General features: G+C 41.6%; 1 protein-coding gene across 1 annotated transcript in view; it reads left to right on the top strand.

Moving 5' to 3' along the window:
* Window positions 1-15,834, top strand: part of LOC124720315 (guanine nucleotide-binding protein subunit beta-2) — a 144,814-nt gene extending 128,980 nt beyond the window's left edge. Inside the window, exons 7-8 of the mRNA XM_047245620.1 lie at window positions 1,872-2,094; window positions 10,355-15,834. Coding sequence (XP_047101576.1) covers window positions 1,872-2,094; window positions 10,355-10,461 — 330 coding nt within the window. The 3' untranslated portion in view covers window positions 10,462-15,834. The remainder of the gene's footprint in view (window positions 1-1,871; window positions 2,095-10,354) is intronic.
* The last annotated feature ends 1,079 nt before the right edge of the window (window positions 15,835-16,913 follow it).

Raw genomic sequence — 16,913 nt, 5'->3', positions numbered from 1 at the left:
TCCCGCATCATACGACCTTTGCTGCTGTGTACCAATGTCTGCGTGAGACCGGGTCATTTAGTAAGAACGCTGCAATTTGAGGAAGCTGCCGTGCAGCATGTGGAGCGGGATCCTTCAATCAGCACTCGTGCAATTGCACGTAATATGGGGACGAATCAGACGAGTGTAAGAACAGTCCTTCGGGAGCAATTGTTACGTCCAATTCATTACAGCATGTCCAAAACGTGGAACCAGTTGATTATCCACCCAGAGCACAGTTTTCACAGTGGTACCTGGAACGGTGTGAAATGTATGCTACATTTCCATCCTATGTGTTGTTTACCGATGAAGCAACGGTCGGACGTGATCGAGTCTTCAACATGCACAATTCGCATGTTTGGAGTGAGGATAACCCACATGTGTGGGTCAGTGTTGTTGGGGACTGTTTAACTGGGCCGTATCTGCTTCCTAGGCCATTAAATGGCAGGCACTGTTTCAATTTTCTCGCCAGAGCATTGCCAGAATTACTGGAAGACGTCCCGCTCCCTACAAGACAACGCAAAATGGTTCAAATTGCTCTGAGCACTATGGGACTCAACATCTGTGGTCATCAGTCCCCTAGAACTTAGAACTACTTAAACCTAACTAACCTAAGGACATCACACACATCCATGCCCGAGGCAGGATTCGAACCTGCGACCGTAGCGGTCACGCGCTTCCAGACTGACGCGCCTAGAACCGCACGGCCACACCGGCCGGCAAGACAACGCATGTGGTTCCAACGTGACGGGGCGCCAGCATATTTCAGTCGCCGTGTGCGTCGATTCCTGGACCGACGGTTCCCAGAAACATGGATTGGCAGAGGTGGTCCCATACCGTGGCCTGCTCGATCCCCAGATATGTCCCCTCTGGACTTTTTTGTGTAGGGAGAGATGCGCAACCTTGTTTACGCAACTCCTGTTGCATCAGAAGAGGATCTGGTTGCCCAGATAGCAGCAGCAGCAGGAACAATTCAGGATACTCCTGGGGTTTTGGCCCGTGTCAGACAGAACATGATCCGATGGTGTAACCTTTGTTTACGTGTCAATGGAGGAATTTTTGAAAATCTACTGTCATTGAAATTGGGTCGTGTTAATGTGTTGTCTATTGGTGATTAAAAAGAATGGAAAAGTGTTTTTTGGTTTAATTAATTTGCCACCAGAGATATCTTCCTCTACTGGTTTAAATACTCCTCATAGGAAAAAGTGACATTAGGGAAAAATATTTGTTTTTGTTGTGTCTAGACAATACAGCCTAGACACAATGAGAGGAAGCCGAAAGGCACACGCTAAGCTAAAGCTGGATGGTGTGAGGTCTGAAACAGGATACGTAATGAATGCTATAAAGAAAAGTACGTAGCTTCTGGAATACTTAAGTTTAATCCATCCTTTTGGTACATCTGGAGATTGTGACGATACAAGTGAGACTCTTTAGATACATGCAATGTTACTAATGGCGCCTTGCTAGGTCGTAGCCATTGACTTAGCTGAAGGCTATTCTAACTATCGGCTCGGAAAAGGAGCGAGGCTTCGTCAGTGTAGTCGCTAGCTACGTCGTCCATACAACTGGGGCGAGTGCTAGTCCGTATCTCGAGACCTGCCTTGTGGTGGCGCTCGGTCTGCGATCACACAGTGGCGACACGCGGGTCCGACATGTACTAATGGACCGCGGCCGATTTAAAGCTACCACCTAGCAAGTGTGGTGTCTGGCGGTGACACCACAGTTTTGATGTCCCCTACAACTTCCCAGAGTTTGTCGGTTTAAATACTTTTCACCCTGTATGTATCTGCATAGCCACTGTGCTCAGTGGGCAGTGTGCACTAGCTTAGGCGTGCGGTCTGCGTGTGTTTCAGTTCCACCCAGGGGGCCAGGCGTTCTCGACGGCGTCTGAAGACAAGTCCGCGCGGCTGTGGGACCTGCGGTCCGACCAGCAGGTGGCGCGCTACGAGACGCCGGCGGGCAAGGGCGGCCCCGGCTTCACCTGCTGCGGGCTCTCCCTGTCCGGCCGCTACCTGCTGGCCGGCGCCGACGACAACTCCATCCACTCCTGGGACACCCTCAAACTCTCACACTGCGGTCAGTAACCTCCTACAAATGAGCTGTGCTCCAGCAGTGCTGGGGAAGACGGTAATGTGCAGGGAGCTGGGCACTTCCGGCCACACTTTCACATTCTTCACAGTGGGTAGCAACAAACGCATGGACAGCTGGGAAAGCTAGTGAACAGGTGCGGTAGTGACCAGGGTTGAGGAAACTGTTGACATTGTTGGGCGATCACCAAACTGTGCCCCTTTGGGCAGATGTCACCAGGGATGGGGAAATGGTGAAGCCATTCTTGCAAGCACTATTAAAGAGCTGGTCGGCCACAGTCAGCGGTGACCAGGATGGTGTGTCTACTAATGATCATAGGTGCTCGTGCAGCCAAGCTCCTGCGAGCAGTGGGATGTGGATGAGGAAACTGGTCACCTGCTTCGACAGTCGGACAGCTGGCCACCTGGGTTGGATGTGCCACATCTGGGGAAACTGCTGATGTGTGTAAATCAGGGAGCCATTAACCTTCCGGCAATTGTGAGCAATGGTGAAGAAACTGCTCATATGCTTGAGCAGCCGTGAAAATGGGAACACATGGGAAGATGTAACAGGGATGGAGAACCCACTCCAGTGTGGCGAGTTTTGGAGCTGGAGAGTTCAGCAGGAGGGGTTATAGAGCTGAACTCAGGAAGGCTCACGCTTCGCCAGTCTTGGTGCTGGGAGAGCAAGTGTAGCTGAAAAGGTGTGGTGGGAGGGGGGGGGGGGGGAGCCACTAATGCACAGGGACTCAGTAGCTCAAAGGCATGGGTGAACAGGGGTAGTGAAACTGTCAACAATATTTGGGCATTCAGTTGGTTGGCCAGCAGCGGTGGCCGAGCGGTTCTAGGCACTTCAGTCCGGAACCGCGCGACTGCTACGGTTGCTGGTTCGAATCCTGCCTCGGGTATGCATGTGTGTGATGTCCTTAGGTTACTTAGATTTAAGTAGTTCTAAGCTCTAGGGGACTGATGACCTCAGATGTTAAGTCCTGTAGTGCTCAGAGCCATTTGAACGATTTCAGTTAGTTGGGCAGCCACGGGCAAATGTGGCCACGGTCTACATCTGCATCTACATCCATACTCCGCAAGCCACCTGACGGTGTGTGGCGGAGGGTACCTCGAGTACCTCTATCGGTTCTCCCTTCTATTCCAGTCTCGTATTGTTCGTGGAAAGAACGATTGTCGGTATGCTTCTGCGTGGGCTCTAATCTTTCTGATTTTATCCTCACGGTCTCTTCGCGAGATATACGTAGGAGGGAGCAATATACTGCTTGACGCCTCGGTGAAGGTCGGTTCTCAAAACTTCAACAAAAGCCCGTACTGAGCTACTGAGCGTCTCTCCTGCAGAGTCTTCCACTGGAGTTTATCTATCATCTCCGTAACGCTTTGGCGATTACTAAATGGCCCTGTAACGAAGCGCGCTGCTCTCCGTTGGATCTTCTCTGTCTCTTCTATCGACCCTATCTGGTACGGATCCGACACTGCTGAGCAGTATTCGAGCAGTGGGCGAACAAGCGTACTGTAACCTACTTCCTTTGTTTTCGGATTGCATTTCCTTACGATTCTTCCAATGAATCTCAGTGTGCCATCTGATTTATCGACGATCAACTTTATATGATCATTCCATTTTAAATCACTCCTAATGCCTACTCCCAGAAAATTTATTGAATTAACTGCTTCCAACTGCTGACCTGCTATATTGTAGCTAAATGATAAGGGATCTTTCTTTCTATGTATTCGCAGCACATTACACTTGTCTACATTGAGATTGAATTGCCATTCCCTGCACCATGCGTCAATTCGCTGCAGATCCTCCTGCATTTCAGTACAATTTTCCATTGTTACAACCTCTCGATATACCACAGCATCATCCGCAAAAAGCCTCAGTGAATTTCCGCTGTCATCCACAAGGTCATTTGCGTATATTGTGAAGAGCAACGGTCCTACGACACTCCCCTGCGGCACACCTGAAATAACTCTTACTTCGGAAGACTTCTCTCCATTGAGAATGACATGCTGCGTTCTGTTATCTAAGAACTGTTCAATCCAATCACACAATTGGTCTGATAGTCCGTATGCTCTTACTTTGTTCATTAAACGACTGTGGGGAACTGTATCGAACGCCTTGCGGAAGTCAAGAAACACAGCATCTACCTGGGAACCCGTGTCTATGGCCCTCTGAGTCTCGTGAACGAATAGCACGAGCTGTTAGGGTCAAGGGAATCATTGTTGCGTCGTCTGTTAGAGGAGCTGAGAAGGCACAGACTGCAGTCATCTGGTACAAAAGAATTCTGATGCGCGTGCAGTCAGGGAGCTCGGCGAGTCAGCTACTGAAATGAGTGTGGCTTGGCACAGACAATTGTAAGAGGATCTGTTTATTTCTATAAATACATGTGGTGATGGTTAGTGTTTAACGTCCCGTCGCCAACGAGGTCATTAGAGACGTAGCGCAAGCTCGGGTTAGGGAAGGATTGAGAAGGAAATCGGTCGCGCCCTTTCAAAGGAACCATCCCGGCACTTGCCTGAAGCGATTTAGGGAAATCACGGAAAACCTAAATCAGGATGGCCGGATACGGGATTGAACCGTCGTCCTCCCGAATGCGAGTCCAGTGTGCTAACCACTGCGCCACCTCGCTCGGTTAAATACATGTTCCCAGTGGGATGTTGACATACACATTTTAATCAGCTGCCTTTCTGACTGACTTGCGAAATTCTTGCACTTATGCATGACAGTACCACTGTAATAAATTCATGCTGCTGTATTACTTGAGCAGTGAATTTTTTTTTAAAATGAATCACGCCTACAGCATTTCCAAAGGTACAGTATAAGGTATGCTGAATAATTTCAATTATTTTCGAAGTCATTGAATGTCTTGAATTTTTGTCTATGTACTCTCAACTGTACAATTTTTTGTTAGTAACTCACGAAATAAGTGTGTGTAGTAAACAGTAACGATAAAGACTCCCGAAATATGTTACTTTTCCTGTATCAGACTGCCTTCCTATAGATGCTGTTCATCCATGAACGGATTAATTTTTTTTGCACATTTTAATAATTAATCCCACCTTCACTTGGGGTACTATACACACACACACACACACACACACACACACACACACACACACACACACACATACATATACATATATATATATATATATATATATATATATATATATATATATATAGGGTGGTCCATTGGTCGGGACCGGGCCAAGTATCTCACGAAATAAGCGTCAAACGAAAAAACTGCAAAGAACGAAACTCGTCTAGCTTGAAGGGGGAAACCAGATGGCGCTGTGGTTGGCCCGCTAGATGACGCTGCCATAGGTCAAACGTATATCAACTGCGTTTTTTTAAATAGAAACCCCCATATTTTATTATATATTCGTGTAGTACGTAAAGAAATATGAATGTTTTAGTTGGATCACTTTTTTCGCTTTGTGATAGATGGCGCTGTAATAACCACAAACGTATAAGTACGTGGTATCGCGTAACATTCCGCCAGCGCGGACGGTATTTGCTTCCTGATACATTACCCGTGTTAAAATGGACCGTTTACCAATTGCGAAAAGGTCGATATCGTGTTGATGTATGGCTATTGTGATCAAAATGCCCAACGGGCGTGTGCTATGTATGCTGCTCGGTATCCTGGACGACATCATCCAAGTGTCCGGACCGTTCGTCGGACAGTCACGTTATTAAAGGAAACACGAAGTGTTCAGCCACATGTGAAACGTCAACCACGACCTGCAACAAATGATGATGCCCAAGTAGGTGTTTTAGCTGCTGTCGCGGCTAATCCGCACATCAGTAGCACACAAATTGCGCGAGAATCAGGAATCTCGAAAACGTCGGTGTTGAGAGTGCTACATCAATATCAATTGCACACGTACCATATTTCTATGCACCAGGAACTGCATGGCGACGACTTTGAACGTCGTGTACAGTTCTGCCACTGGGCACAAGAGAAATTACGGGACGATGACAGATTTTTTGCACGCGTTCTGTTTAGCGACGAAGCGTCATTCACCAACAGCGGTAACGTAAACCGGCATAATATGCACTATTGGGGCAACGGAAAATCCACGATGGCTGCGACAAGTGGAACATCAGCGACCTTGGTAGGTTAATGTATTGTGTGGCATTATGGGAGGAAGGATAATTGGCCCCCTTTTTCTCGATGCCAATCTAAATGGTGCAATGTATGCTGATTTCCTACGTAATGTTCTACCGATATTACTACAAGATGTTTCACTGCATGACAGAATGGCGATGTACTTCCAACATGATGGATGTCCGGCACATAGCTCGCGTGCTGTTGAAGCGGTATTGAATAGCATATTTCCTGGCCCGCACGTTCACCGGATCTGACGTCCGCGGATTTCTTTCTGTGGGGAAAGTTGAAGGATATTTGCTATCGTCATCCACCGACAACGCCTGACAACATGCGTCAGCGCATTGTCAATGCATGTGTGATCATTACGGAAAGCGAACTACTCGCTGTTGAGAGAAATGTCGTTTCACGTATTGCCAAATGCAGTGAGGTTGACGGGCATCATTTTGAGCATTTATTGCATTAATGTGGTATTTACAGGTAATCACGCTGTAACAGCACGCGTTCTCAGAAATGATAAGTTCGCAAAGGTACATGTATCACATTGGAACAACCGAAATAAAATGTTCAAACGTACCTACGTTCTGTATTTTAATTTAAAAAACCTACCTGTTACGAACTGTTCGTCTGAAATTGTGAGCCATATGTTTGCGACTATTACAGCATCATCTATCACAAAGCGAAAAAAGTGGACCAACTAAAACATTCATATTTCTCTGCATACTACACGAATATGTAATAAAAAATGGGGATTCCTATTTAAAAAAACGCAGTTGATAACCGTTTGACCTATGGCAGCGCCATCTAGCTGGCCAACCATAGCGCCATATGGTTTTCTCCTTCAAGCTAGACGAGTTTCGTTCTTTGTGGTTTCTTCGTTTGACGCTTATTCCTGAGATATTTGTCCCAGTCACGATCAATGGACCACCATATATATATATATATATATATATATATATATATATATATATATATATATACTCCTGGAAATGGAAAAAAGAACACATTGACACCGGTGTGTCAGACCCACCATACTTTCTCCGGACACTGCGAGAGGACTGTACAAGCAATGATCACACGCACGGCACAGCGGACACACCAGGAACCGCGGTGTTGGCCGTCGAATGGCGCTAGCTGCGCAGCATTTGTGCACCGCCGCCGTCAGTGTCAGCCAGTTTGCCGTGGCATACGGAGCTCCATCGCAGTCTTTAACACTGGTAGCATGCCGTGACAGCGTGGACGTGAACCGTATGTGCAGTTGACGGACTTTGAGCGAGGGCGTATAGTGGGCATGCGGGAGGCCGGGTGGACGTACCGCCGAATTGCTCAACACGTGGGGCGTGAGGTCTCCACAGTACATCGATGTTGTCGCCGGTGGTCGGCGGAAGGTGCACGTGCCCGTCGACCTGGGACCGGACCGCAGCGACGCACGGATGCACGCCAAGACCGTAGGATCCTACGCAGTGCCGTCGGGGACCGCACCGCCACTTCCCAGCAAATTAGGGACACTGTTGCTCCTGGGGTATCGGCGAGGACCATTCGCAACCGTCTCCATGAAGCTGGGCTACGGTCCCGCACACCGTTAGGCCGTCTTCCGCTCACGCCCCAACATCGTGCAGCCCGCCTCCAGTGGTGTCGCGACAGGCGTGAATGGAGGGACGAATGGAGACGTGTCGTCTTCAGCGATGAGAGTCGCTTCTGCCTTGGTGCCAATGATGGTCGTATGCGTGTTTGGCGCCGTGCAGGTGAGCGCCACAATCAGGACTGCATACGACCGAGGCACACAGGGCCAACACCCGGCATCATGGTGTGGGGAGCGACCTCCTACACTGGCCGTACACCACTGGTGATCGTCGAGGTGACACTGAATAGTGCACGGTACATCCAAACCGTCATCGAACCCATCGTTCTACCATTCCTAAACCGGCAAGGGAACTTGCTGTTCCAACAGGACAATGCACGTCCACATGTATCCCGTGCCACCCAACGTGCTCTAGAAGGTGTAAGTCAACTACCCTGGCCAGCAAGATCTCCGGATCTGTCCCCCATTGAGCATGTTTGGGACTGGATGAAGCGTCGTCTCACGCGGTCTGCACGTCCAGCACGAACGCTGGTCCAACTGAGGCGCCAGGTGGAAATGGCATGGCAAGCCATTCCACAGGACTACATCCAGCATCTCTACGATCGTCTCCATGGGAGAATAGCAGCCTGCATTGCTGCGAAAGGTGGATATACACTGTACTAGTGCCGACATTGTGCATGCTCTGTTGCCTGTGGTTCTGTCAGTGTGATCATGTGATGTATCTGACCCCAGGAATGTGTCAATAAAGTTTCCCCTTCCTGGGACAATGAATTCACGGTGTTCTTATTTCAGTTTCCAGGAGTATATATATATATATATATATATATATATATATATATATATATATATATATATATATTCTCAGCACATGTACATATTTCCTAACAGGTATACGTGTCTTGCTGTCTTACACCTTGAACATAAGATTATATCTCTTAATGAATGGATAATGACTGCATTTTGATTATTAAATTCGGTCACAAATTATGTCGAATCAAGTTTTTGTAGCCCCAGAACCCATTAGATTAGCAACTTACAACTGGGACTGTGCTCCATAAACTGGGTTAGTTGTTTATAAATGTAAATCAGAAGCAGTGATTAATTAATAAAGATGAGAGGATTGAAGGAATGTCCTTATTTATAAAATGTAATAAACTTTTGATTCATTACAAACTGAATACGATTAATTTTTTATTTTATTTATTTATTTATTTATTTTTGGTGGAGCATTCAGCCAATTATCAGACAAGCTAATAGTTGGGCAGATGGGGATCCCAGTTTGAAATAAATGAGAGGGGCTTACCAGTTCTGGCATACACCTTACAACCAAGTGTAACCTCCCAAAAATCTTGGTCAAAACAGGGGATTGGAACCACATTAATTTATTTCTGGTTCATGATATTTCGTTGAGGATGTTGTCACAGTCAAAAATTGAAGTATTGCGTGTGTGTGTGTGTGTGTGTTTGTTTTACTGAATGGAGTGTAATACGATCATATCCTTTTACTGCATAGAGCAATGAATACATAACTTTGGCATATGTGTCCCTACCTAAGAGTCTGTTAAAAAAGTCTTTTCGTAGGCTCTGTTTTACCTCATTGCTAGATTGCAATATTGTGACACTGGCATGGGACCTCATAATGAATCCAGTTTGTTAATTCATCCATCTCTTGTTCTCTTGTAGGCTTCTAGTTTCAAGATGTGATTAACGTGAACATGTGATGCCTAGTAAATTATGGAGCATTACTGTACATACATTGTTCAATTCGAAAGCATACAGGATACCATATTTGTTTAGTTATGGTACATAGCACAGCTGCACCCTTTGTAATTTATTCAGAGCTACTCGCAGGCCTAGTGCTATTTATATTTATGCCATTTACACATTGTTTTGATTGCGAGTATATGACCATTGTGCTTAGCACTCCCAAAACCATCTTTATAGAGCTCACACAAAATCACCTGGGTCATGCACAGAATCATGTTCTCGTCCCGACTGCTGAGTGAGTCTGTTCCTTTGTGTTGAATGGGCGACTGTTCAGTTTGCTGTCATCTGCTGGGCTGTGTGCTCCATCCATTAGATGCAGCAACACCAGCTGTACATGTGTTGATTTTTTTTCAGTGCCCTAGTCACACACCATTTATTCCAAATGTCTTGTTGTCAAATTACTGGCATAGCCAATTAGCACTAGCATCTGCAGATGTACTGGTTGTAGCTTGGATGTTGTGTGAAATAAGGGTTTGACCAAAGGCTTCAGCTGTTGAACTGTATACCCCTTACTTGGACATAGCCATTCACAACCAGTCCTCCTGCCACTGCCATTCTGCAACCCCCCTCCCCTTCCATTTCATCCACATGGGTAACAGAGAAGTAATTTTCTGAGTACTCTGCAGTCAGTTTTTTATGAGTTGAAAGTCATAGCTCACACTGTTTTCACTCTGAATTGCTGTCTCACTACCTTTTATAATAATCCAGTTAACATGTACCTGTAAGTAATTACTCTGCAAGACTGAGATTTCAGATGATGGTTGTGAACTGCCATTGACATGTATGTTGTCGTTATTCTTGCAGGCACGCTGTCTGGGCATGAGAACAGGGTGACATCACTGAACGTGTCCCCCAATGGCATGGCTGTGGCCACATGCTCCTGGGACCAGTATGTACGAGTCTGGGGCTGAACCCAGGACCCCTGCCACTGCCACCACCACCACCACTACCCGTAGCCCCACCTACCATAAACAGCCGACTGCGGAGCAGATGTTGGCCGTCAAGTATGGTGTCACCTCATGGAAAGGCACTTCAACACTTTTGTGATCGTGACATATAGTACAGTGTGAGGGCACTGCCCAAGACGTGAAATAAATCTCACAATGCCATGCACCCTCCCCATTCTTAACTGATACATTTCAAGAGTAATACTACAGGATGTCGGGTTAAGCTTCAGGATGCTACAAATCAAACTGCAGACAAATTGCACTGCTCACATTCACCAATGTTGTTTATTTTATCCAAAATTTTGTTCAAGAACTAAACTCGCTCCTCTTCATACTGACATTACATTTTTTGTGCTGCAAAGCCGTTAATGTACTTCTTGTTTCATTTTGTAATCTAGTAATTGATATATCAATTTATATAGAAATATGTTATCATGTCACAAGTGTAATTACGCTACAGCTCTAATATTACTTCAATCTACTCTCAAACACTCATATATTTTTGCATCATCTCAGTCACATCATATCACTCACTCCAATTCAGTTCCACCACTTCTCCAATTCTCACTTCTGCATCTTCCTGTATATTTGAAGTCATTGTAATCAACACCATTTTTAACAAATACTGGATGTAAGATTCAGCTTTCAGGTGTTATAAATTAATTTACAAACAAGTTGTTCTGTTCACAGTCACCAAAATTATTAATTCTGGCCACATATAGTTTTAAACAGTTACCCCCATCTTATTAATGTCGACAGCTGCATTTGCTCTGTTGTAACACAAGTAATTTATTTGTTCCTGTCTCGTTATACAAAGTAACACTTGACATATTCATTAATATGGAGGTATAGTATCATATTTAAAGCATAATTTCGCTACAGCAATAGTACCAGATACTCACAAACACACAAATATTTGTACAGCATTACAATCACACAAAATCACTCACTCCACTTTAATCTCATAACTTCTGCCTTTGCAATACTTGTTTCTGAATCCTCCTGTATAGTTAAATATGACATAACAGATGTAATTTAAAAATATCAATACTTAATATGAGGTTAAGCTTAAGAATGTTAAAAATTAAATGTCAAAATTTGTGTTTTTGTGGTGTGATACATTAATGTATCTACCCTTGGTTCATTTCATAAATTAGTGTTAGATGAATCAATTTTTACAGTGATGTATAATCTTTCCTTAAGTATAATTATACTACAGTTGTTACATTATTTTCATTAATTCTAAAATACATATCCATTTGTGCACCATCTTAATCAGACCATTTTACTCATTGCACTTCATTCCTACACTCGATAGCAACTGAAAGCAGGAGAAAGTCAAATAGTAGAAGAAAAATACTCACGTAAAAACACAAGGTTCATTCAGTGAACGTCATACAGTTAACATTATCTTGTGTGGAAAATATCCCTTAAGTTTTTTTAAGATAAACTCACAGTATTGTCGATCCTATTTTCTTAGTGTAATTCTTGTCTGTGTACTACCCTCCAGTTTGGTTACATTGCTTGAAAGCAAATAAATTGCTTGCAATTTGATGCCAGTAGGAAAAAGAGAAGAGTTGCTCCTAGTTTTTTCATATGGAATACAACAAAAATGGCATAAAATCTCATTTATTTTTTATCTAAGAATATCATCTAAAAGTGCCTGATTAACGTTAATTTTTGTGTTGCTTTATTAATTCAATTAAAAAACATACAATCCTATTATTTATATATTTATGAAGTAAATATTATGAGAATATCCCATGCCTGTTAAAAATTCCTAATAGCTTTGTAAAGTCTCTCTGTTGTTCCCTGAAAACTTTTGATGACAGATGAAAGCTGAAGCATGTATTGCTTCTGTCTCTCGTTTTTCTTAAATTACTTATTCTTTGTTCTCTATCAACTAATCACATGTCTAAGCTAGACCATTAAAAACTTTTAATTTACTAACTAGGTGTAGAGAAGTAATGAAATCTTCATTTTTATGACGCCACAAAAGATCTGTTGCACAGAACTGATCACTCTAGTCAAATTTGTCAAAACATAGTGTTGCTTTGTTAGAAAAAATAGTTCGATCTAGTAATGACTGTTTTATTCACTCATTTTCATACATTTGTCCTACTGTTCTGCTTCAAACTTAAGTTGAATGAGCATTTCCTGTTTTGATTCGGAAGAGAAATTGGAAACAAAAGTGTCAAGATAACAGATTCAGGAAACATATATCATAAATGGATTTGCATGTTTTGGTGAAGCCATATGAGAAATATTGTGACTAGCAGATTGTTATTTACGAAACTTTTAAACAATGGTGAAATTTAAATAAAATACTTTGTTTATAGAAGTGACACAAACCATGCTTTAACATACATGCTGACAAGGAAAATAGAAATATCATTTATTACATTCGTCACTTTTGCAGATAAGCAAAATTAACTGTGGAACTATTTTTGAAACAGTTATACCTTTTGCGAACCATTTTACATTGACAGATAGGCTCTGGAGAGTGTAATGATGCTCTACTACGTGGTGCTTCAACCTGAAGGCTTGCAATTCACACTGAAGATTCGTTATATTTTTGGTATTGTTTCCATTGCTTGAATATCCTAATTTTTGTAAGCAGTTTCTCAGATTTTTTAGAATCAGTGCATTTTATCATTGATTCATCACTGCCCTCATAACTACTGTGAGGGCAGCTGCAAACCAAAAAACAGTAACATTTGTCAGACTGGTGGCAGTTTGCTGCCAATTATTTCATGTGGCTGTTATCTGAACAAAAATATTACCTGAAGACAAAGATATTGTTCTTGAATGACAGCTACCTTCACACGAAAGTGGAATACAACAGGGACACCTTGGCTCACTCTCCCATCGATCTGACTTAGGGTCACTGGTGTGTGATGCTGCCTAACTAATGCAGTTTTTGAAATGAGAACAATATAGGTTAAGGAGGCTGCAGTAAACAACCTGTGTGGTTCAGGTAATTATTAAATCTGTAATGCAGAAATAAATTTTAAGCAGTTGATGGTCCTATTTTCTCCACTTTTGAAGGTCATAAGCTAGCCTACGTCTGTTACCCTACGGAGCCCAAGTTTTATACAAATTTAAGGTGGAATAAAACCAAAGTGGGAGGCAGTTAAAAAATATGAGAAATTTAAAAACTATGTTACAGCAACAATAATACAGATTTAGATAAAGTATTATTTTTTTTTTTGTTTCACAAAAGGATTTGTCTTCTTTATCATTGTTTATTAAATAGAATGCATCCAGAACTTATGGGATCTTTCAATTTATTTATAAAAGTTTTAATTCACAAGTAAACATCTCTTTTGCCTGTGCATTTCGTTTTGAGGTACAGCTTATTCCACAGAATGTGTCAAGCCTTCAAGGACTTCTTTTGACTTAACTTAGAACACTTTATTTCAAGATGAAAAACATCCCCACATTTTTATAGAAAAGAAATATCTCTCTTGTTAAAGAGGTTGAGGTGACTTGAACTTTATGACTGTCCTTGTAAAATATTACATCTGCCTTATGTAAAGCAATTACAATACATTACCAACAACAACTGTTACTTTGAAACAGTGTGTTCTATGATAACTATATGTAAAATTATTATTTTCCAGATAGTATGTTTTAGAGCAAAATGTTTACATCACTTTAAGGATAAATACTTCCAAACCATAATCTTATTACAGAGCTCAATACAACTGGAGACTGTGTTTCTGCATTGTATGAACACAGTTAATGTATGTTCAAACCATTTATGGTGATAAATAGGCTGTGATACATACAAATTCTTTCCAAAGTTATCTTGTTAAGAATTATCACTTAAGTTACAAAATGTATATAACTCTGTCATGCCTGAGACATCTGTCATTGATGAAGATGCATAAAAACAATGGCCACACTTGCAGTGGCGTTTATAATGAGGTTTATAAATTACAGCAGAAAATAAATGGTATGTGATGAATTTATATGGAGATTCAAATTTACATAAACATAATAAGAATCCTGAATAATATTTATTAAGCAATGAAGCATTGATTATCTGTATAAGAGTTTTCAGTAGCTTCTTATATATAGTGTAAACTATAATTTACACATAAAAAATTCAATTCCAGTGTGACCCTAACTTGTACAGAAATGTGTGTTCAGTGTACAATATCAAATTCTATGTGGATTACTAAGTTATTGGCACATATTATAGTGACACTGTAAAACACAGATGACAGTTCCACCAAAAAATCCATAGAAATGAATCTGATGTAAACATGACTGAGAATGAGGGAGCAATCCTTGAAAACACTTTGTAGATAAATGAAACACCAACAGTAATATCATAATACAATGTTTGTTTGTCATCTCATTTATGTAGCCCTGGACATTTCGTGGAATGTGCTACCAAAGTTGGTGTAACATTGACCAATGAAGATGTAAGCACCTTATACGCAAGCTCACAAGAGAGTATAATAATGATGCAGCTTAACATACGGTGTCTAACACCGTACTGGTAAAAATAACTATTTGGTGTTTAGTCATATACAAGCAGAATTATCAATACATATACAGTGTGAGTGGAGTCATTATATCATAGTCTAAAAATAAAATTTATTGTACCAGGTTCACACAAAAATGTGGATATCTTAAATAAGAAACAAATCATTGCACACACTAATAAAAGTTTGTACAGTTATCAGGGGAGGGGCCCACCTACTTGCTAGATCTGTACTGTGTGTCATGAAGTTTGCTGCAAATTGGTAGCTTTCCCTAAACTACTGTAACAATGATTTGTACCCAACAATAAGCAAGGGATTTCACATGTTTTGTGCCATAGTAATAGATTGCCTAAAGAACTAATAACATTGGTTAAACATTCCGCAAACAATCAATTTCAGCTTATTATTAATATCTTAATGAGAGCTTAACGTTTATTTGTTATGTACTCTCTTCCATAAACATTGTGAAACGAATTATTGCAGGTACACAACCTGTAACATATGTAATTTAGTAAAAACATCTGAATAACGAATACTGTAGTAACATAAACTGCCTGTGTACCAAACTCTTTACAAATCAATTTCCATGTTAGTTTCTTTGGAGAATGCTGCTTAACATTATAAGGTGTTGTAATTAGATAATATTCAGCAGTAAGGCTATGCTAATGTCATTCATTGACTGATTACACAAATGCTGATGACATCAGCAAGAAAACGAATTATATGTTTGCAGGGAGCATTAGAAGCCAAGAGGTAATTATGTGTCAAATTTATCATCATTAAATTGCTAGCCTCTATATGTGCTTAGACACATTTGTAAACAAATAATAAAAGATTAGCAGAGTGCTGTTACTCTGAAAACTGTTACTGTGTTTTCATTTAATCCAGTCATCTGTTACAAGTCTACACTGGTTGTTTAACAGTTATACAGCTTCAATGATAATTTTTGTTCTGGTTCTAAGTATAATTCGCCCAAGATTAAACCATGCAGGGAACCGAAGTTTTGATTATAGCTCCACAGGAAAAGTGTCACGTTGTTGTAGAACACTTTACTACATTAAATGATTGCTAATTAGATACCTAATAATAATAATAATAATAACAATAACAATTTGGCTGCTTAACATAATAACAGTCAGTTACTGATAAAATGGAGAGAATGGGGAAATTGATCACCATTTCTTATTGTTAAGAGCCATGTCAGCTTTTGCATGGAATAAAATGCAGAAACTGTAGAAAATACCAAGGAGGAATACAGGCATCTACATGCTGCAGTAACAGAGGCCAAGGTACATGGATGAGAGGGGAATGCATTTATTGAACCTGGACAGTCAAGAGAATTGTAAGAGAGGCTAATAATACAGTGTATGTTTTGAATTTAAGTTGTTTACTAATTTCGTGCTTCATATCTGCCGACAATAGTTAGTGCCACCAATTCTCCCACGTATGAAATAGCGAGATATCTAGCAAACTAGTTTGCAACCATATATTGGTATAACTGACTCATAAAAAAGACTCGCATCATTTTACTGAGAAACGTAAAGGACTAGTTGTAGCTCCTGTAGATATTCTTGTGAGTTTTGACATAGTGTCCTTATTCACTTATTCCAGTTAACGAAGTTATGATTTTCATAATGGATAGTTTTCCAGGAGATTTGACTGCCCTTTTTACACACTGCCTTACATTGAGTAACTTCTAGTGGGACGATGAATTTTATGAGCAACTTGACGGTGTAGCAATGGGTAACCCATCAGGTCCTGTGATCGCTAACTTCTATATGCAGAAATTTCAACAATTGGCTCTGGACAAAGCAAATGACACACTGTAGATGACACATTTGTAGTTTGGCCTCATGGTCGGAAGGCTTTGGACAATTCTTTGATCACCTAAATAACATTAATCCAAAAATCCAGTTCACC

Source organism: Schistocerca piceifrons, chromosome 11, assembly GCF_021461385.2.
Source record: "Schistocerca piceifrons isolate TAMUIC-IGC-003096 chromosome 11, iqSchPice1.1, whole genome shotgun sequence".
Lineage (NCBI taxonomy): Eukaryota > Metazoa > Arthropoda > Insecta > Orthoptera > Acrididae > Schistocerca > Schistocerca piceifrons.
The sequence above is the reverse complement of the archived record's forward strand: the minus strand, read 5'-3'. Positions and strand labels throughout refer to the sequence as shown.